Raw genomic sequence first — 23,554 nt, forward strand, 5'->3', positions numbered from 1 at the left:
GAATTTAGAGACTAGTGGAAAAATTTAGAGAAAAAAAAGGGATCTTCATACGGTATTCATTGATCTTGAAAAGCTTATGACAAAGTTTCGAGGAATGTTCTCTAGAGGTGTCCGAAGGCTAAAGGTTTCCCCGTGGTGTATATTAGGTCTATAAAGAACATATATGTTAGAGCCAAGACTCAGGTTAGGACAGTGGGAGGTGACTAAGCGCATTTTCCTGTTGAGATGGGACTACATTAGGGATCTGTGCTGGGTCCTTTTCTTTTTGCCTTGGTGATAGATGAGTTGACACGGTCTATTCAGGAGAAGGTTCCATGGTGTATGTTATTTGTGGATAACATACTTTTGATTGATGAGACTCGAGATAGAGTTAATGATAGGTTGGAGGTTTGGAGACAAACTCTAGAGTCTAAAGAGTTCAGAATAATTCAGTGTTGAGATAATGAAGAGGGAATGAAAGTGAGGCTTTCCACTCAACCTATCCCCAAGACAGAAAGCTTTAGATATCTTGGATCCATCATCCAGAGTAGTGGGGACATCGACAATGATGTCATGCATCACATTGGGAAAGCATGGATGAAGTGGAGGCTTGCCTCTAGAGTCCTATATGATAAGAAGGTACCACCTAAACTTAAAAATAAGTTCTACAGAATGGTGGTTAGATCGACGTTGTTACATGGAGTGGAGTGTTGGCCAGTAAAGAACTCCCATGTTCATAAAATGCATGTTGTGGAGATGAGGATGCTAAGATGGATGTGTGGACACACTAGGAGTGATAAGATTAGGAATGAGGTTATTCGGGAGAAGGTGGGAGTGACATCTATGGTAGACAAGATGAGAGAATGGAGATTGAGATGATTTGGACATGTGCAGAAGAGGGGTGTCGATGCCTAGTTAGAAGGAGAGAGTGGTTGGATTGAGGGTTATGTGGAGGAGTAGGGGTAAAGAGTATTGGGGAGAGATGATTAGACAAGATATGGTACTACTTCATATCACCGAAGACATAACCCTAGATAAAAATGAATAGAGGTCACACATTAGGGTAGAAGTCTAGTAGGGATTGAATGGTGTCTTGCCTTGTGTTGATTTAGGGTTGGTCATAGGTCTAGGTGTGTCACTATAGTTGTGTTGTTATTTCCTTTTGACTATCACATTACTTTGCTACCATTATTGTTCTTGTCTTGTAAAATTTGCATCATTTTTCATCTTTTGTCATATATTGTTTTTCTCTCTTACTTGAGGATGATACTTTTAAGATGAAGGTCTTTCAAAAACAACCTCTCTATCTCCATGAGGTAGTAGTAAGATCTGCGTACATCTTATTCTCTCACACTCCACTTGTGGAATTTTACTAGGTATGTTATTGTTGTTGTTATTGTTGCTATTGAGTTTAGTCTTCCGCTAAATAGTCAGCCATGTCAAGGGTTCGCCTAGGGCCAACAATAGTTTTGGGTGCTGACCACACCCAGAATGTAGACTCGGGGAGTGACATTGTGAGAATGAGAGGAGACAATGTAACACGTTTTCCGTATTTTCATTAGTGAAGTAATTTTTCTTATTTTGAATAGCTTGTTTTCTAACAAATTATTTTTAATTTTTTTGACCAATCAAACATGAGAGACACGCCTTTAAAGGAAAATCTCGATGATTTTACATGACAGCGGCTCTGATATTAATTGTTAGGACCAAACTTTAAGCGATGAAAACCGTCATCTCTTTATGAAGATCTATTATGTTAACTCATTAAAAATATAATACTAGATATGAAAGGGCATTTTAATCCATGAATGTCGTAATAATTTTTCACCTTATGATTATCGGTCTTTCAAATCAAGATATGAGTCACTCTCTATTTTTAGTGATGGAATATCAGAAAGAATATCATGTATTTTACTTAGGGACCATAATCCTATATTTATAATAGCACATGTCTTATATTTTTAGTTTATCCCCTCATTAATTTAAAAATTACAATCGGGTATCTACACATAACCCTCCACTACTTTTAGATATTTTTTAGACCCATTAACTTTAGTCCTTAGAAGATCACTATTAATTTGAGTCACCTCTTAAAGATAGCAACCAACGTATAATTATTCTTAATACAATATATGTGCAAGTCCACATAAAGTTCTATCACTATACTTTTTAAAAAATTGCAAAAAACAGAAAATTCACAATCGACGTGAAGAGATTGTTCATATCATGTTTGGTGTATATGCATTTTATTATTAAAATTAAATATTAAGTGCATATTTTAGTGGATATAAATTGATAAAAATGTGGTCAATTATTTTTGGTTTACTTTATGTAATTACTAAGTCATGTTCTACCTCATTATGTCTTGTAACATATGTAACTTCCAAGGCATAATTCCTTCATTTATTTACCTGCATTATTATCCACTTTATTTCTATTCAAGACAAAGAAGAATTTATCACCTATAAATAGTGGTGTTTCTTCATTTATGAAATACATGTCTAATAAGATGAGATGAAATATATTAAGTATGGAAAAATATTGTAGTGTATAATAGTGAAAGAGAGAGTTGAGATAAGAACATATTCTAAGTCTTCAACTATATTCACTATACAAAATAGAGTAATTATGTGTTGAAGGAAGGTGTTCTTTTGTGAAGCTTTGGACTCTTCAACTAATTCAGAGTTGTTTGAGTTATACGGCGTTGTATTCTGGAAGGGAAAAGTTAAAAGTATTACTACTGGATTGGTGTAGATTATGCCGCAGTGAGCTTGAGTCTTTTTAAAAAGAGCGAGATATCTATGCTTCAACCTGAATGAATTATTTATTCATTTTTGTAATTTTATTTTTCAACTATAATTTATTATAATTTGTGGTATATTATACCAACATCATATGAAAGGATTATATTAAAGAATAGTTAGTTATTATTATTATTGACTAGTGAATCTTTATAGATTATGTATAGTTGAAAATTTGAATCACAAACATTTATGTATAAATAAATATATCTTTAAAGGAAAATCTCGATAATTTTACTTTATAGCAGCTCTGATACCAATTGCTAGAATCAAACTTTAAGCAGAGAAGGCCATCGTCTCTTTATGAAAATCTATTATGTTAAATCATTAAAAATATAATGCAGAAGGGTATTTGAATCCATGAATGTCATAATAATTTTTTACCTTATGATTATCGGTCTTTCAAATCAAGATGTGAGTCGCTCTCTCTTTTTAGCGATGGGATATCAGAAAGATAACCTTATGTTTTATTTTGAGACCATAATCCTATATTTTTAATAGCACAAGTTTTATATTTTTAGTTTAGCCTCTCATTAAACTAAAAGTTGCAATCGGGTATCTACACATAACACTTCACTACTTTTAGATGTTTTTTAGACCCATTAATTTTAATCCTTAGAAGATCACTATTAATTTGAGTCACTCTTAAAGATAGTAACTAATGATAATTATTCTTAACACAATATATGACTAAGTCCACATAAAGTTCTAACACCATAATTTTAAATTTTTCAAAAAAAAAGAAGAAAATTCACGATCGACATGAAGAGATTGCTCATATTGCATGTGAAAGATTATATTGAAGATTAGTTACTACTATTATTGACTAGTGAATCTTTATAAATTATGTGTAGTTGAAAATTTGAATCACAAACATTAATATATAAAAAACAAATATGAAAATATGTAATTTATCAATGCCGCATGCACCTTGGTGTAACGGCCTGAATCATCGTTAATTAGAAAAACAAAATTATAAAAAAAATGTGCCAATTGAGCCCCACCATTCCGCCAAAGCGGGTTAGTCCCAACGAAGCCGCTCCAATGGGATTCCTGCTGCCAGAGCGAGAGGTCGTGGGACAAAACTTAAGTCGCAAATTCTTATTTCCCCTTTTTTTTTCTAAGTGCAAGTTAGAGGCGAGGTTACCCCAGAAACTCTCAGGAGGCTTCTCTAGACTTGGGAAAAAGGGAGAAGGGGATTTCAGTACAGGAAAGGTTCCAACCGGCAGAATTCAAGCCTACCTTCGTCGTTTGACATTTGGAATCTAGATTTGGACCACGATGTCTTTCCACAGCCGCTAGGTGCTCAAGTAGACTAGGTTTTCTTATCTGAGTAGTTAAATCTGTACCCATTGCTTAATGTAGATGAAATTAGCAAGAGGTTTCATGGTTAGGCTCTCGGGCACGGGCTATGGTTAGAGAAACATGTACCTTTTAGTGATCAAATTTGATATGACCTGGGTAAGGAAGAGCTGTATAATGAGTTAAAGGTAAGTAGTAGTCTTGTCTTCCCGTATTTGTTAAATGTGATCGTAAATGCCTCAATCGAATGTATATTGGTAGAGAGATGGGAAAGCATGAAGTAAACCATATGGGCTGACAGTTTAATATAATTGTGTGCAAGGAACGTGTGTATATGTATATGTACTGTTCATCTCTGCTTATTATAACCGTGATTGTAGATTGATTGTATTTGTTAGAATCGGGTGTCATATTTTGACACATAATTGAATCGTGTGTCACGTTCCGGCACGCCATTAGTTTGAATTTGGGTCCCATAAAATGGCCAAGTGTGTGTGTGGATGGTCCCATGAGAGGACCAATGGATATCTGTCATTCTATGGAATAGTGAAATTAATTGTTAAGGGCTGAAGGATAAGACTTCTATAAATAGTACCACCGATTCGGCGATTGGTACTAGTTGAGGTCTAAAAGTAAGTATAGGATTATTCGAGGGTATAACAGTGTAATCGTGGTGTGACTTGATAGTAATGTCCATGATATTCTATGAAGTTTGGCCCATAACCCACAGGTCGAGTGGCTAGGTTAGGGGTCAGTTTCTAGAGTTTCAACCAAGGACTAATAGTTGTTGTGTTTAGCAAGGTAGAGTTAGAACTGGCTCAGAGTTGTGATTGTGGGATGATTGGATTAGGTCTAGTGAGGAAGTAGCCAGTCTAGAATGGTTGGTAGGGTCTTGTTTACTAGCGGGAACAGGTTATGGGCAGGGTGTCGCCATATGTTCTTGTGAAATGTGTAAGGCTAGTACAAAAGATTAAATGACCTTTAATCCTGTAGTATTAAATATGTCAGGTGGAAAATTAGAATCAAAGGATTGCTAAATTTAAATAAAAGACTGTCTTTTTGAAATAAATTTTTAAAAAATAAATAGGACAAACAAATTGAGGCATCATCCTTGTTTTAGTAGTATCTACATAAAAAAATTCATCGAAACTTAACTATTGCATATGTAAATATAAAAGACACTGCTTAGAGATAAGGTAAAATATAAACATTAGAGTGGAATAGAAGTAAATACTTATTTAAACCCTACAACTTCAAATCCAAACCTGTGAACTATCCTTTTCTTTTCTATTAATCATGATCTGTTAAGTGTTGTTGCAGCTTCTAGTTTTCAGGCTACTTTGTAATTGGCTTGAATACAAATATTTTCTCTGGTATAATTTTATTTAACACGAAATTTAAAGGAAAAGAAGATTTTTAAACTTGTGATATAAATAAGTCATAAATTATTTCATTAAGAATAAAATGAATAATTTAAAATGAAATAATTACAATTGTCATTAATTTTTTAAATAACTAAAAAAAAGTGAGTCATGTAAATTGAAATACACAAGACTTGAGAGAGTTTTGAAGGTCAAAAGACGATTGGTGTATACATGAAGACCCATATTGAAATGTTCTATATTATAAGTGGTATACATATTGTAGTATGTATAGGGTGAATCATCAAACTTGGTATGAAGCTTTCCACAAACGTACTTACTATAAATTAACCGGTGAAGAATCTTCTCCAAGACTGCCAAGGAAGAAATCCTCCTGTTTTATATCAAAAGAAAAAGAAATGAAAACAAGACCTATTTCAAGATTGAGATATTCAACTTGCAGTCATGAATAAAAAGGAAGCAAAAATTGAATGTCCATACAGTAGAGTAGGATAGCATAGTACCACAACTAGGACATCGTTTAAAAAATTTGTTCTTGAGAACAAGTCCTGAACCCCTACAAACTTCACATTTTCTCTGTTTCACCTGCCAAAACGAACAAATTATCAGACTTTATAGTATAGGATGCAATCAATTAAATTGAATTAGCATTAAATATTGCTACTTAACAATTCTCTTGCTGAACTCCACTCCAGCAACTACAAAAGGTGTCAAACCGGCTGCATAAATGGTTCTCACCAATTTGTAAATCCCATAAAAGAAAAAAATGGAAATAAATTACTATCTTTATCCCGTAAACATTCACGTGAGTCGTGACACATTTCATTAAATTACGATAATTAACAATTAAAAATATTCGAAAAACATGGAAAATCGTGATTAAAAATAATTAAATCATTTGACTCCCTAGAGTTTGTAGCACGAGACGGAAGAATAGAGTATGAATAGTACCCAAAGAGCCAACAACAATTTGCCAAGTGATATCCACCTGAGTTGGGTCTGAAGTAATAATATCGGTGGCGACGACGGCGTTGATTGACTTGCTTAATTGTTTGTTTCGTTTCATAAGAAGAGGAAGATGTGTTTGTTTGTTTAATGGAAAGGCTTCATGAGGACTGAATTTTGATGGTGAGATGAATCCGTGAAGAGGCCCAAAAGGAGTAGCCATTGGAGTGGAAAGAGCACTCAATAATTCTTTGGTTATAGCCTTATAGGGCAGTGTGATGTAAATGTTTGACAACCACAAATTTGTATTCTCCTTCTAATCTCTCCACGTTGCTTCCCTTGCTTCCTCTCTCCTTATTTATTTATTTTAGCTTTTTAATTTGATGGAATGACTCGAGAGATTTTTATATTAGGCTATATTTGTATTAGGCTTTGTTTGTCACCTTGATGAGTATTGTGTTAAACAAAAATATAAGAAAAATGGAAAGTTTAAATGCAATAAACAAATATTCGTGACCATAAAATTTATTGTCCATCCTTAAAGAATTTAATCCCTTTACTGTATTGAGGTTGTGGATTATTTCCTCCTAAAATAAAATGGATATACCTATAAAGAAGTAGTGACACCTCAAACTTTAATAGCTTCAACGAACTCAAAAATCAGCAACGGGATCACACAAAGACTCTACTTTGTTTGTAAGAAAATGTATGCAGAATGATGAGAAAATTCGATGCAGAAAACTGAGAGGAAGCCTCTCTATTTATAGTCAATAATAGGTATGAACTTCAGTTATTCAGAACAGTCATGATGTCTTTTGGAAAAAGAAATATGTGTTTGGAAGGAATAGATCCTTTCCGAAACATTTCTACAAATTTCAAATAATTTCATTTTGTGAATTAATTAATTTGTAATTCACAAATTAATTAATACATAAATAATTCTGTGAAAAAAATTAATAAGATGGACAAAAACTTTTGTCAAGAAAAAGAAAATAAATTAATGAGATTGACAAAAAAATTGTCTAAAAAATTATCAATCAACCACATCATTTGTCAAAGTCGAAGTCGAGCGAACGACGAGAACGGTGGTGCGAGGGGCACTCTTTACTAAATCCAATAGTTGGATCCCCATATTTATTTGTTTGCCAACTGAAAATTTAAACCCATAAGAACATAATATTTTAAATCCTTTTTTTAGACTTCCACGTCATTTATAAAAGCCACATAGGAAATTACATCTTAAAAATCTAAAATTGTCTTAAGCATTTCATTCACCCTCTGTTCATATCTCTTGTGGTATTGTTCTTGTTCGAAACTTAATTCAGGCGAATTTGAGATTTTCCAAAAATCTTAGAATATAATTGAAATAACAAATTATTTCATTGACCGCACAATATTACTACAAACGCCTATTACACTTAAATTAAAGAAGTAACAAAGCATAATTTCGAAACTTTTTTACTTTAAAAATTAGAATTTTTTGTTATATTATATATTGATTAGTGAAAAGAAGCAATATCAGCTTCTACCTAGACATATTGATGTAACCACAAGAAGAGGAACAAAAAGACAACAATGATTTGTTTCCTTATGATTTATATAATCATATGGAATATTAGAGAGGTGAAGTCCAAAGGGAGAAAGTTAAGGGATTAGGGTCCTAAGAAATTTTAGAACAAAGTTAAGTCAAAAGTTTCACTATCGATTAAGTTTTTGTATAAGCTCATACAAAAAGATTTTTGTGGTTCTTCTTCAAATGTCAGTTTTCTTCTTGGATATTTGGATCATTAATCTCTCTGTGTGATAACCTCATTGTTCTTCTCAACCCTACATTTTCGTGTCTACGAGTTTCCCTTCATAAATTAGGATTATGATGAAGAGCTTTGAATTGTCATGATGTTTCCGTATAATGTTATCAATCCTCTTGATGTTATTATCAAGAGTCTATCCAAAATCCCTATTATCAATTAACGGGTCAAAAATTATCCTTTTTCGGTTTAAACACATTTTTTAAATAAATAAATTTTTTATTAGCAAATGCTTATTCTAGTTCAATTCGAAAAAGATTAAGAAATAAAAATAGATTCAATTTTATTTGGACTTTTTTTATTGTTATCTAAATAAAAATTAATGATTGAATTATTATGATCTTATATATATATATTACCTATATTATCAGTTAAAAAAATGCATAAAGTTATTCTATTTTAAATGATAAAATAAGATTAAAAAGAAAAAAATATACTTATTTATGTTAAAATGTTTTTTTAAAAAAAGATATTAGAATATGATTCTTTAAAAGTAATATTTATTTTTGGTAAGTAAGATATTATATTAGCTTAGATCAAACAAGGTAAATTATTTCCGTGTTGCCCCAATACATAGTTAGTGGCCATTGTTTGTCTTACATTATCAAAATTACAAGCTTTAATTTCTCAGACAAAATAATTTCTAGAGTGTCTGCTTCCATTTCTTCAATAGTATACACCAGTGGAACTTCCAGCAAGCTTGTTTTTTTAAAAAAACAAACGCCTTGGCCCTTCTTTGCTAGTGCATCTGCCATTCTATTCTCTTTTCCTAAAAGTTGATGCCGAGAATTGTGCCATTGTCAGTAGAATTCTTAAAAGTAATACTTTTATTAGTAATAAAATGTATTTAATAATAGTATATTTATTAGAAAAAAAAAAGAGAACAATTTTGATCCATTAAGTAATAATTGGGGATTTTAAATCAAATCATTAATGATAGGAGTTATTTTAGACTAAATTATTAATGATAATCACATTTTTAGAACAAAACTATTAATTGATGGCAATTTTACCTGATTTAAGGAGAATGTGGTTGAGAATTTGTACATTTCCCCCGAGAGTTAAGTAGAAATTGAAGCGGGAAAAATCAGTTGGGAGAGTAAAGCAAGTGTGTGGAGAGTGGAGCATTCTTGTCTTGTGCATTTTGTGAAGATAAGATGGCCACAACAGCACCCTCTCTTCCTCACACATACTCCCATGTACTTCCAATTTTAGGGTTTTAGGGTATATTCCTTCCTTCCTTCATTTGTTTCTTCTTTTTCTCTAATAGGATGGCTGCTATTTCTATCATCTCCAACTTCCCACTCCCTTCTCACACTTCCATTTTCCTCAATATCAGTTTTCCCCCTTCTGACCCAATCCGCTGCTTCTTCAGGTTTAGTAGAATCTGCGTTGTTTCTTCCCATACCAATCCAAAGATTCTCAAGCCCAATCGAAGGTCTAGGTACGGCCAGCCTATATCGCCTTATCACTCTGATGACAGTTTTGAAGATGAAGAAGACGACGACGTATCCACTTCTGATGTGAGTTATTCGTTGCCATTAATTTACTCAACTTCAATTGCCTCGCAACTTGATACTTTCTTTTGGAGACAGTTAATGACATATCTATGGTTATTACTACAATTTCATTAGTGCGGATGGCTCTCCCATACATTTATGAAACATTGGAAAACTTCGATTACTAACAGAAAGTATTTTAATTTCACACCAATTGAGTGTGTTATTCATACCACATAAATAAATATACTCTCTACTGTCTATATTAGTTTATTGTACTAAATTAACTAACACGTTTAGTTTATTGATATTAGGATCCTATAATGTGGGTGAGTATAACTGAGCGTTGCAAAGTTAGCCAGGTTAATCTTTTGGAGAATTGGAATCTAGTCAGTATGAGGTAAAGCTAGCTTGTTGTTGGATAAATTACAAATCACAAAAAATGAAAAGGAATTAATTGTTGAATGGAAAAGAACAAGTGTTGATACCACAGGGAAGCACATACTTTTGGAGTTTTCTCTTGTTTCAAAAGATCGATTAACACTTTTATGCTGTCGCAGCATAGAGTCGCTCTGTTTTATCTTCAATTTCACATGTATCCTTTAAATTGCTTGCTCGTTACAAGGTAAGAAATTATGTCTTATATTGATCTGTTCACATTAGCAATCTGTTTAGACAATCTTGGTTGAGTTCTTTTGGGGTTTATTCTTGGTTACTGATCCCACAGTCTCCTCCCAGTCCCCTTTTCTTTGGTTCATGGAAACTTTATGCTTCTTCTTTTCCCTTTTCATTTACCATGTTTTAATCATGCAGGATGAATCGCTAGATTTGAGAGTTTCTTCCCAGGATCAGCAACGCCTGAAGTTTCAGAGTGCAACACACATCAGTCGAGGTATACTTCCAGTTTTTTCATCTTAATGGTTGAGAAGGAACTTAAATTACATGCTATGTGTGTCATGCAGACAGTCATCACCATTCAGAAAGAGGATCGAATGCAAAATTTGGACACCGGAGGCAAACTACTGAGATAACCCAAGGCAAGTCGAGCAATAAAAATGATGAAAGTTCCCAAGAACAATGAAAAATTACAATGGAAGTTATCAAGAGAAAATTATTGGGTACACTAATGCTTCAAGTAAACTGACTAGTAAAACTTTCTTGCATGCAGATTGCAGAGAAAAGGTATTAAATGTTAGCATATCAAGCTGTGTAGTTTTCTTCATCCATTAGCTGCAAAATCATGTCTTGTGGCGTTGTAGGAGGCAAGGGGAAGCTTGGCTAAGGACAGATTTAGTCATCTAGCAGAGGAGCTGGATCTGGATGAGAGATGGCTTCCACTTCTTGATTACCTAAGTACCTTTGGATTTAAGGACTCTCACTTCATCCAGATGTATGAAAGGCACATGCCTTCCCTTCAAATAAATAAGAATTCTGCACAGGAAAGGTTGGAGTTCTTGTTGAGTGTCGGTGTCAAACATAAAGACATCAGGAAGATAATATTGAGGCAGCCTCAACTTCTCGAGTATACTGTGGAAAATAATCTGAAATCCCATGTCACATTTTTAACTAGTTTGGGTATCCCAGACTCAAGAATAGGACAGATAATTACTGCAGCTCCGTCTCTTTTTTCGTATAGTGTGGAAAATTCATTGAAACCCACGGTGACTTACTTGCTTGAGGAGGTTGGTATCGAGAAGAATGACCTGGCTAAAGTTGTGCAGTTAAGCCCTCAAATTCTGGTGCAGCGGATTAACACTTCATGGACAACCCGCTTCAATTTTCTCACTAGAGAATTGGGTGCACCCAGAGATAGTATTGTCAAAATGGTTAGGAAGCATCCTCAATTACTTCACTACAGCATAGAGGATGGATTGCTTCCCCGGATTAATTTTTTTAGGAGCATCGGAATGCGCAATTCGGAGATAGTGAAAGTGCTAACTAGCATTACACAGGTCAGCTTTTATTGCCTTCTGCAGTTTATCTCTTCATCTGTGAGCGTGGTTGGCTGTCTTACCAAGTTAGAAAATGGTGATCTGGCCAATTTCTCACAGAGATGGTTATTTTACATCTCATCTCCTATTTTGCATAACATTCTGCTCATTCATAATAGATTTCCAAGCATAACAGACTTATTACTTAAAATTAGTACTATTACATTTCAGAGAATTATATCTGCTCTAGAATGGAAGTCTTCAATGTTCTGGAAGATTTCTCATTCTTTTAAATTGAGAGATTTTCATGGACATATATTCACAGTGTCTTTACATTGCAGGTCTTCTCTCTATCACTTGAGGGGAATCTGAAACCTAAGTACAGCTACTTGGTTAATGAACTTGGCAATGAAGTGCGATCATTGACTAAATATCCTATGTACCTAAGCTTGTCGCTGGATCAGAGAATTAGGCCTCGCCATATGTTTTTGGTTTCCCTAAAGAGGGCTCCCAAGGGACCATTTCCATTAAGTTCACTGGTCCCAACTGATGAATCTTTTTGTCAGCAGTGGGCAAGGACTAGCTTGGACAAATATCTTGATTTTCGGCAGAGATTGCTTCTAAAGGAACTTGCCAGAAAATATGAAAGACGATAATATGTTTGAGCTCCACTGGTAGCAGATCTTCTGCCCTGTATACTTATCATAAGGCTAATTTTGTGAAAGGATTTTATAGCACTTAGATGAAAGTTAAAGATCAATACACACACTCAGGTAAGCAAACATATGTATTTATGTTTTCCAAAAGCTATTTCTCTTTTCTTAACTTGATGCTGAATAATCTTCTTACTTTCAATCCTCATTGTTCTTGGCAGGAACCAGGTCATTTTCTTCGTTATACAGTTTAAGACATACAATTTCAGCTTGAAGTGGTACTTTTGCACTACCTTTGAGAGGTTCTGAAGTCAAATTGCACGAACATAACCATATATTCTCAAGGCGAAGAATGCATTTTAAAAAATATCTTTTTGGAATTTAATGGTAAGTGTAATTATAGAATGGTGTAGTATGTATATTGTGAGATAGTGCACAAAATTTTGACATCATCTGCTAGCTGTGCCCTTTAGGCTCTTGTAATCTGTGGCCATTTTACTACACTTTTGTACCTTGCTGCAAAATGTTTAAAGGGCAGCTTCGGAGACCCTTCTTTTACTGAGAAAATCTCAGTTAAGGAATACTTACTGAAATTAGTTCATTGTTCTATCAGAAATAGTTTAAATATACATACTTTTAATTTAAATATATCTATTTTGTCATACTTTCGATCTCTAGTGAATTTGACCGTGCGAAAGATCTCATTAAATTTATGATTTAATTTTTTTCTAGCATCCAAATTTTAAAGTGATCACAAAATATATTTTGTGAAATAAACATATCAAAACATATATATCCAATGTTCAAGAAGTTATTATTTGACTTGTGTTAGTATATTTAACTAATGATTTTTTTTTTTTTTATATAAATAACTAATCGGTTACAAAATGTAAGTCATGTTGATTAAAATGCAATTTCCTTTATAAAATACTCTATTGAGAAGCTATCAATAGTCCCTCTCCTCTCAAACACCAAAGACACTTCTCTTCTTTTTTTATTACTTTATATCGTATATAGTTTGATGTAAAATGTAAAAATATGTTACTTCTACAATTTGAACACTTTGATGATGCTTTTATAAAAAATTAGTCTCTTAGGATTTGTATTTGGAGTTGTGAGATTCTTTAGTAAGGTAGATCTCAACCCAAACTAAATTAAGCCAATAAACGTTACCTCCATCATACTATCCCTCCATTTAGTTTAAAGCATAGGGGCTGGCAATGGGCGGGGCAAATCTTAACCTACTTAGATTTTAATTTGCCCTACCTTGACTCTTTCGCCTCTTTAGTTAAGCAGCCTAATTAAGTTGCCTATGAAAACGAAGAATTAGTTTGGGAACAAATTTTAATGTGGAAACTGAAAAGTAGTGGTCACAATTTGATCCATATTCACCAAAAATCTATAAATTAGACCAAAAATCAACTATACAAATACTATGTAAGAATTATGGATTCACACACGCACACATCATAATGGTGTGTCTGTTAAAATTCTAATATATTCTACTTTTGGAATTAAAATTTTGAAAGAATTAAAATAATGGAACAATCTTAAATTTTTTGCATTAAGAAATTACATAGTAAATGAATTGTTAATGACGTCTTGTACTTTTAAACTTTCAATTACCTTAATTTTTTCTTGCTAAAACCCAAACCAATTATCAGTCCTTCTAACTTTTAAAGTGGCAATTACCGGCAGTTGTTACTTTGATGTAACTTTTTTTCCCCTTACTTTCTTAATAATTTATCTGTCTTAATTAGAACAATACTTCTTAATTCTTTAAATCTTACGTAATACAAATTCAATTATATCTTTTTTGGGATAAAACACTCATATGCTTACTTCTTAGGGATTATTATATGTTTTTTCCACACTTTTGACTTTATATTTTTCTCTTATGATTTGAATTTAGAACAATACTTCTTAATTCTTTAAATCTTATCGTAATACAAATTCAATTATATCTTTTTTTGGGATAAAACACTCGTATACTTGCTTCTTAGGGATTATTATATGTTTTTTCCACACTTTTGACTTTATATTTTTCTCTTATGATTTGAATGACACTGCATTTTATTAACCTAAATGATTTATGTAATTAATTCGCCTATCAGAGTTGCATTGTAGTGCGTAGTGATATGGTACTAGACACATAAGCTACACCGAGCGCGACCTAATATATGTTACTCTTTTTATTCTATTTATATGATATATTTTCCTAATTTATGTGATAGATATGAAATTAGGAGAGTCAATCAAATTTTTTCTATGTTTTTAAAAATATTATAAGTTATTAATTATTGTGATTTATACTATTTTTTTACGTAATTTTTAAATAATATATGCTACTTCTTTTGTCCCAATTTATATGACACTGATAAAAAATTTGAGAATGCTCACATTTTTTATATGTTCTTTAAATATTTTAAGTTGTTAATTATGGTAATTTATAGTACTTTTTATGTAATTTTCAAATAATATATGCTACTTTATTTGTCCCAATTTATGTGGTAATGATAGAATTTCGATAGTCAATCAATTTTTTTTTATAATTTTTAAATATTTTAAGTTGTTAACTAGTATGACTTATGGTACTTTTTATGTAATTTTCAAATGTATAACAAACTAGAAAGAAAAATAAAACAAACAAATATAAATAGAGAGAGTTGAATTTCTAGAAATATCCTCAACTAAAACCGAGTATATCGATGAACATTGTTAGCTTCTAGCCCCTTCTACATAATACTAGATGCAGAGCCCGAGTTAGCACATGCCCAATATCTGTTGCTTCCTCTGTTTCAATTTAGTAAAAATTTAAGGAATCCCATAGTGTAAGCTACAAATGGCATCCTATCCCTACTCTTTCAATATTTATAAAAATTTCTTCATTTTTTAAAAATCTGCATACATAGTATACTGCTGGATACATAGTTTTGATACATTACTTAACAGTTTCTGTTACGATTAATAAGGAAATAAACTTTAATTATAATTTAATTTCCACTATTCACGTCAATCAGCTTCATATGTAGTTGTAATCCGTATGAACTCCAAAAATATTTCAAAATTCAAATTGTTTTCATCTTGGTTCTCTCCAAAACACATCAAAACTGAAAAGATCAAAATTCGATTTAAAGCTACATGATGAATATATCAATATTGTTGAGACATTCAGGTTTTTGAAAAAACGAAGTGAAATATGAACGATACAAGAGTATTGTAATAGTTGTTGGGAAAAATATCTCTTTTATGAATCTCAAAATTGATATTACAGTTGAATTGGATATCGATGTGTCGAGGAAAATATGAAAATTCGATACATAGTAGAAGGAAATTCATCACCATTGACTATTAGGAATGATATGTGAGTAAAATTGTACATTCAGCTGAAAAAAAATGTGCCTGATTTCTCAATGTACCCACTTTGTGTTGATACATCGGATAAAATGACTGCAGAGATATGCTGGTTTGATGGCACTTTCGGTGAAATTATTTGTGTTGAAGGTTCGGTTATTGATACTCAAGCTCTTGCTGTGGTTGAAGCAAGAGTTGGTGATTCGTATTATATACCAGAATTAAAATTAACAAATTACATTACAGATACAAACAATACTGATGTGAAGGAGAAACAAATGTATAAGGATAAAACAACACTCGTATCTATAATGGCATGATACAAGGTTGAGCATAATTTAAATTTCAAGTTTAAGAGATCTGATAAAAAAAGGTATGTAAGTATTAGTAGTACACTTGCAATTAAGATATTCATTTTTTTACATAGATAAGAAATAGTACATTGTAATTTATTTTTTTGTTGGTAAATTGATAAATGTTGATATTGTATTTGCTGTTAAGACCTTTTTAATATGATAAAAAGATATATTGATACATTAATTTTAAATGATGATGATGATGTGTTTCTTATCTTTTATGTTCGAAGTATTATAGCAGATATAATGTATCAATAATTGTAACATATATTAATGAGTATGGATAATTTGTTACCTGATACAAACTATATTAATTTGAAATTAACAATTCTGATTATTAATTTATTATTTATCATAATTGTATTTTACCTCATTTTCAGTAGTTTGTTGAATTTTTTAAGTGTGACATTGTTGATATGTAATATATCTGATACATATGATGCAGTTATGTATTAGTATATTTTTCAGAAGACTGCAGTTGGTGTATGAAGGCATCTTGTCGAAAAAATTTAGATGTATTCAAAGTGAGGTAATTCAATGGTGAACATACATGTCCATTGAGAGATATGAAATTAACCAAGGTCGAGACAAGCGTTGGATTTGTTAGTGGGGTGACAGCTCCTAAATTGGTCAATCATAAAAGAATTCACACCCAAATAATATACTTGATGATGTTAGAAAAGTGTACGAGATTGATATTTTTTATCATCAAGCTTGGCACTCTAAGGAACGTGCATTGCAGATGATAAGGGGTAAACCTGTCGATAGATATAAGAATCTAACCCAGATACATATATATGCTAAATATTGTGTATCCAAAGTCATACATAAGAATGCACAAGTCAGAAAATAATCAATTTATGTATCTGTTCATAGCCTTAAGACCATTGATGAGAAGATTTGAGTTCTACAGACCAGTAGTTGTTATTGACGAAGCACATTTTGATGGGCCTTACAAAGGTAACTTTGTATCAGCAAGCACACTGGATGGGGCAGGTATGTATTTTCTGAATTATTATGAACAAATTTTAAATTAATACCCGTAAAATTAAGAATGTGATACATTAATATTTGTTGTTTTTCTTATTAGGATTTATATTGCTATTAGCTTATGGTGTCGTGGACTCGAAAAATGACCTTCATGGACATGGTTCTACCAATAATTTATAAGTGTATTTGGGAAGCGTGACTAAAAGTGTGTTGTATCGAATAGAAATGAAAGTATAATGAAGAGCGTAAGTATTGTGTATCCAAATGTTCCACATCATGCACGTATATGGCATTTTTGGAGCAAAATCGCATTAAGTGATTTATTTTATTCAATGGCAAAGGCTTATCGAAAAGAAGATTTTAAAAAATTAATGATTGGATAAAGTTGATCACAGGGTTAAAGAATATCTTGAGAATGCTGGGTATGAAAAGTGGTCAAGAGTGCAGCACCGGTCAACAGAGGAAGAATGATGACTTCTAATGTAGCGGAATGTATCAATGGCTGCCTTGTTGAGGTGCGAAAGCTTCCTATATTAGACTTTTTGGAAGAGACTAGAATTCTTTTAGTTCACGGAACAACAAAAATAGAGAAATAGCTGGATATACAAAGGAAACATTATAAAGAAGATTTGAAGAGATTTTGATTATAAACACATCTAAATCTTTGAGAATGAAGGTATGTATCGTAATTTTATATATCTTATGTATCTGATAGGATGATTCAAATGTAGATTGTTTCATCGTCTGGATTTATTTTCTAAAATATATTATTTACTTTAGTATATTTGTAGGTTGTGCCATCACTGAATTTATTTTTTCGGTTTATGAATTTGGACGAAGATATATTGTATGTCTTGAGCATAAAATATGCAATTGTGGTAGATTTCAATATGATGAGATACCATGTGCACACACAATTACCGTTTTTAAGAGAAAGAATGTTACAAATGTGCATCCCTACTGCTCTAAATATTATAAACCAGCTGCATTAGCAAGTACCTATGAAGTTCAAATGGTACCAACGCCGGATAAAAAAGATTGGTCAATTTCAAATGATGTGTTAGAGAAAATTTGTCTTGCCGCCTAAATTCAAAAGAATGCCTGGAAGACCAAGAAAATGAAGAAAGAGGAATCCAGATGAAAAGCTAACATCAAACACAAACAGTTGCAGACGTTGTGGACAAAAGGGCCACAACCGACGTACCTGTAATTTCTTTCCAAATGAGAAGTGAGATATATAAACTTAGGATATGTTCGTGTTAACATCGAATAAGTTTTCATTTATAATTGATTCAGTTGTTAAATAACAAATTATGATAAATTAGTTTAAGATTTTACTATTCAGCCTCTTGATTTATTCGCATCTTGAATGCAAATGTGTTTGATTAAAAAGTGATCACTCTAATGTATCAATTTTGATGATAAGATTTTATTTATTTGATACTTATTTAATTAAATATTTAGATGATAAGATTTTGTTTATTTGATACTTATTTAATTAAATCTTTAGATGATAAGATTTTGTTTATTTGATACTTATTTAATTAACATCTTAAAAATATTTAAATGGGAGGATGATCCTAAAAATGTATCAAACTTAATCTAATTGATCATATTACTTGTTCATTATTAAATGTATCATTCATTATATAATACAACGTGATGTGTAACTACCAAATGTTCTAAAAATCTATGCATCTAGTCTATTAAAGTGTATTTGTAATGTATCAAGAATAAATGATCTAATGTATCATAATTTAATTTATAGGTTTTATCAAATGTATCACGATATTGATAATGTATCATTATTTGATACTATGTATCAGTCACAACATAATATATCAAGCATAATATAAAAATTTATCAGTTTTTATTTCTCATTGAGAAACAAATGTATCAGTTAATGAAATTTATCATGGTTTGAATCTGCATAAATTTGTAATCAAATGTATCATCATTACTCTAAATGTATCATTTTAATTCTGATATATCAATCTAACTATAATATTTCAGAAATAACCTAATATGTAAATCTTAAATTCATGTATCAAACTAAATAATAGAGAAACAAACTTACTAATTTTTTATGATTTAATGTACAATATCGTATTGTATAATACTAAATAAATGTATCAGTATAGAAATATTGTATCATCTCAAATCTGTCAGATATATATATATCTGAATAAATCAAATATATCAAACTTTAGCAAATTTATCCGTCTTAATACAAGTTAATCCACATGCAATTGGAAATGATGGAGTTACTAAGATAAACAACGTACAGTTATTTACATAACAAAATAAAATATTATATATATATATATATATATATATATATATATATATATATATATTAAAAAGTGAATTCGTCAAAAAAAGTAATCAACAAAATTATAAAATCAAAAGATAAAAAATGAGTTTGAGTAGTTGATACACAACTACACCACAACTACCAAGTTATCCTCATTAGGGGGTACAGAAATTCCTTAGACTTTAGTAGATCATCATTTTCACTGACATATCCTCCCTTAACTTTTTGAACACTGTATTTTTATAATAGAGCTGCATATCTTGAATGAAGATAATCGGCTTAGATTCCAATTGATGGGATTGGAATTCCATCGCTAAGGAACTCGACAAATGCAGCTACAAACACATCGCAATCTCTAGAACAATTAAAATATACGCTGACATTAGCACATATAGTGATTACCATAATTGATACATACATTGAATGCCACTAAGTGACAAAATTAGACTACGCAAATGATACTTATAGTGAAAATACAAAATGATAAATTACTTACAATTACTTACAGGTTATCACTTCCTTGTTGATAGATCCCTTGAACATATTCAACATAAAATGAAATTTCTAGAACTAGAAGCATGCCAGTTGACTTGTCCTTGTAAGTATCAACAATAGACCAATCAGTGCGATCTGATTTTTCAAGCAATCCACTGTCGTCAATAAAAGTTTGCAATATTTAGGCCAACTTTTGTATCTCATCAGATAGTTCTCTTTTTTTGAACCCATTGATAAATCGTACACGTGAATAAGCCTCTTTTTAACACAACTACATCCAAAACTCAATGATAATCACTAGCGCAATCCATAGGGATGTAGACATCATCGACTAAATGACATGGCAGATCGGCAGGAATAGACAAACCTCTTATTATATTGGTAACTGACCTCTCAAGCCTAGATACGTTGGCACTGCATGCCATATCTTCTTTTGTACTAATATCTTGATTAGTTGAATAGTACCTTGCATGTGTCGTGTTTATGTAATCCTTGAAGACACAATTTGCTGTAGTGTATCTGTAATGGTTATCATTTTGATGCTTTAATTTCTTGCGAAGGTAATAAAATATGACATCGATGTGCTGCAGAGCGTATCAGTCTTAATAAAATATAGAAGATACATAAACTATAACACATATCTTATAAATAATATATCTGAAGTATACCTAACCTCATCATTCCAGCATCTTTTTGGTTGAGACATCAAATAAAATTAGTTCTTGTCCTTGGGATATGCAACAACATAGTCAATTTTTTCAAAGCCAATAGAAGAACATCTAGCTCAATAGTGATGATCTTTTGGCTTTTTGTAGTAATATAACTAATTAGATTATTGTATAATGTAAACTAAATAAAATGTGTTACAACATATAAATCGATTACTTACTTCGTTGCATGATTTCTTAAAAGGCCTTTGTTTATCCATTGAAAATATTCTGAGAGTATTTCCCTTGGAGGTTCATCACAGATATTAAAGCCTTCAAATAGATATTTCGGATGGAAATCAGAAGATATCTTCTTCTTTCCTTTATCGCTTGAACCAAATGATGTTAAATACGGTAATTTGAAAATCTTTGAAGGCATTTTGCTACATGGAGCTGGGTCTTTGTATCGTCATGAGCAACAATCTGTAAGCATGGAAGAGTGGTTGGAATGTTTTTAGAACCTCATTCAAATCTATACTGTTTCCCTAAACTATGGAATGTTTTTAGAACCTCATTCAAATCTATATTGTTTCATATACACCTCTTAAGCCTCTTCTTACCATATGACTTAGACTCAATTCATTATTTACATCTGAGGGTCACATAACCCCTCCATTCATAACACACTCTCCTCGCAAGTTAATAGCTTAATCTCTCGCATACGTCATGTCAAGCCTACTAAATAAAATCTTAAAATTAGAACTATCACAATCATTTATTACACCTCATTACTCACCCTATAGATACTCCACTCTAGTTGTAGGCCTCAATCAACCACCATTCTTACTACTTCAGTTCTACTCCTCTAACTCCCTCTTCCTACCTCTACAATCATTCTACCAACCATAGCTCACTATACCTCAAACCACATTCCCTTGAATGGTAAGACTTGTCACTCAGATATGGAACTTCCCCCTCGAAGGTGACATTCAAATCAAGATGTAGGGATAAGATTCTAGGATACATCTCGCTCTGACTCAATGCACGATCTATACGAATGAGAGTACATCCTTCCAGATCAATAGAGTTAAGCACAGTAATCGGCTCCTCTCAAGCCTTGTGCCATCTCTTTCCTTCCTCAAGACTTTATCTTAACTCATCAACAAGAATCTCATATCTACCGTTTCAACTACCTTGAGTATGAGGGGTAGTCAAATGGATTTGAGCAACACACGAATTAGAAGGAAACATTCATAGAGTTAAACTCTATCGCACGAACTCAGAATATGAAAGAAGGGAAACAAATTCTTAATGTCCTATAGCCTCCTGATTATAAGTGTAGTGCACAACACACCCATAAGCAAGACTCTACTAGACACGGCTTCATAGACTCCCTAGGACACTTGAACTCTGTGCTCTGATACCATGTTTGTCACGCTCTGAGAGGGTACCCTAGATGTAACCAACACTCAAAAACCATTTCTAGCTCCCAAGCGAACCACATAGCCTGATCATACCTCCGTTCCTTCATTTAATCAGCGGAAGATAAAAAAAAATAAAGAGAATATTCGATGCACAACTCAAAATATTAATCTAACTCAAAGAATAAAGGTCATGGGCCAACAAATCAACTCTAATATTTGTCATTAAAAATAGTTTGACAAGAATAATTTAAGGAAAGAAATACTCAATCGACCCTTCACTATCTAGTCTATGAAGCCTCTATCATTACTATCTAATTGGTGTCAATGATAGGTTCATGGCTACCTCAACTCAAAATGAAAAGGCTAACTCGACGCAAGATTACATGAGCGGTGTCCTCCGAATATAGGGGAGGACTCACCAATATGCTGAGTGTGAAATAGATCCCCAATGATGCTCCTATTGACGATCTCTTAAACCTGTCTCTGCATCATGAAACGATGCAGGTCCAAATGGACGTCAGTACATGGAATGTACGAATATGTAATATGGCAGAATGAAACATACCTCAAGGAAGAATAGCAGCAGTCCAAATATCTCAAATCAGAAAGATAAGAGAGACTCAACAAGGCGTCATAAGTCTAAAGTAATAAAATATTTTTAGACAAAGACCAATCATATACCATACAGTCCAATCCAATCATACACAATACAGTTCAATCAAATTATTCAATCCAATTCGATCATATACTGTTAGCTCGAAGTCAATCACATATCATCTAATCCAATCGAATCACATATCCATCCAATCATGCACAATCCAATCACAACTCATCTAACCCAACCCGATCATATACCCTCAACTCAACAATCAACTCAAAGGACTCAATTCAATAAATATGTAACAACTCACTCAAGTGTCCTAAGTCTAACAAGAAATAGTTTAGATAGGACTAACTCATAAGCATATATCAACTCACTCAAATGCCCTAAGTCTAACAAAAAATAGTTTAGACAAGACTAACTCATAAGCATATAACAACTCACTCAAATGCCCTAAGTCTAACAACATATAGTTTAGACAGGACCAACTCGTAAACCACTCAACTCAACTGACTCGGAGCACTATCAAGACCTAAATGGGAGTTTCTCTTATCCGACAACTATCACCTATGAGCCAGTGATAGTACAACAATCAGACGTCGTTGCCACATCCGCCCATACCTTGCCAGGGCATGAACGCCTCCCTAATCATGGATACCATCGATTAGTCAAGTCCTATCATTTCAGGACAATAAAAAAAAATGGGAAACATCCAACTTTAACGGTTTGATCCCACGGGAAGCATCTGACTTTAACGGTTCCATCCCTACCTACATTGGCGACGTAGTTTTTGGGGTTCGAGTATGGACAGTACTCTCACCCGCTTCGGTGCTCGATACTCCTCCCATGACTCCATGCTCATAAAACACCCTTCAATCATCTCAAATAAGCCCTCACGGCTAGTTTCATGTGGAACATTACCACCTCATCAACTCTGTTCTCATTTCAACTCAATTAAGTCATAATGACAAGTCTCATTTAGGACCTTGTCCACTCGTCAATTCCATCCTCAAATCAACTCAATCAAGCCTCATTTAGATAAGCATTTATGACATCTCCTCAAGACTCATCAC

At 32.5% G+C, this 23,554-nt stretch overlaps 2 protein-coding genes across 3 annotated transcripts; one reads left to right on the forward strand and one right to left on the reverse strand.

Moving 5' to 3' along the window:
• Window positions 1-5,780: 5,780 nt before the first annotated feature.
• LOC129870631 (uncharacterized) lies at window positions 5,781-6,765 on the reverse strand. Of its 2 annotated transcripts, none has more exons than XM_055945457.1 (4): window positions 6,416-6,765; window positions 6,134-6,183; window positions 5,945-6,049; window positions 5,781-5,837 (listed from the first exon to the last, which is right to left on the reverse strand). In XM_055945457.1, the coding sequence occupies exons 1-4, from the start codon at window positions 6,630-6,632 to the stop codon at window positions 5,784-5,786; spliced, it is 426 nt and encodes a 141-aa protein (XP_055801432.1). In that variant the 5' UTR covers window positions 6,633-6,765; the 3' UTR covers window positions 5,781-5,783. The 2 variants fall into 2 exon arrangements, with proteins under 2 accessions (XP_055801432.1, XP_055801433.1); XM_055945458.1 differs by having other exon boundaries at window positions 5,785-5,837; window positions 5,968-6,049; window positions 6,416-6,761.
• Window positions 6,766-9,280: 2,515 nt separating this feature from the next.
• Window positions 9,281-12,948, forward strand: LOC129871092 (transcription termination factor MTERF9, chloroplastic). Its single transcript, XM_055945963.1, has 7 exons — window positions 9,281-9,740; window positions 10,530-10,608; window positions 10,679-10,753; window positions 10,885-10,898; window positions 10,976-11,668; window positions 11,989-12,420; window positions 12,522-12,948. Exons 1-6 carry the CDS (start codon window positions 9,489-9,491, stop codon window positions 12,301-12,303), a joined length of 1,428 nt encoding a protein of 475 aa, XP_055801938.1. The 5' UTR covers window positions 9,281-9,488; the 3' UTR covers window positions 12,304-12,420; window positions 12,522-12,948.
• Window positions 12,949-23,554: the final 10,606 nt, after the last annotated feature.

Source organism: Solanum dulcamara, chromosome 10 (assembly GCF_947179165.1).
Source record: "Solanum dulcamara chromosome 10, daSolDulc1.2, whole genome shotgun sequence".
In the NCBI taxonomy this organism is placed as follows: domain Eukaryota; kingdom Viridiplantae; phylum Streptophyta; class Magnoliopsida; order Solanales; family Solanaceae; genus Solanum; species Solanum dulcamara.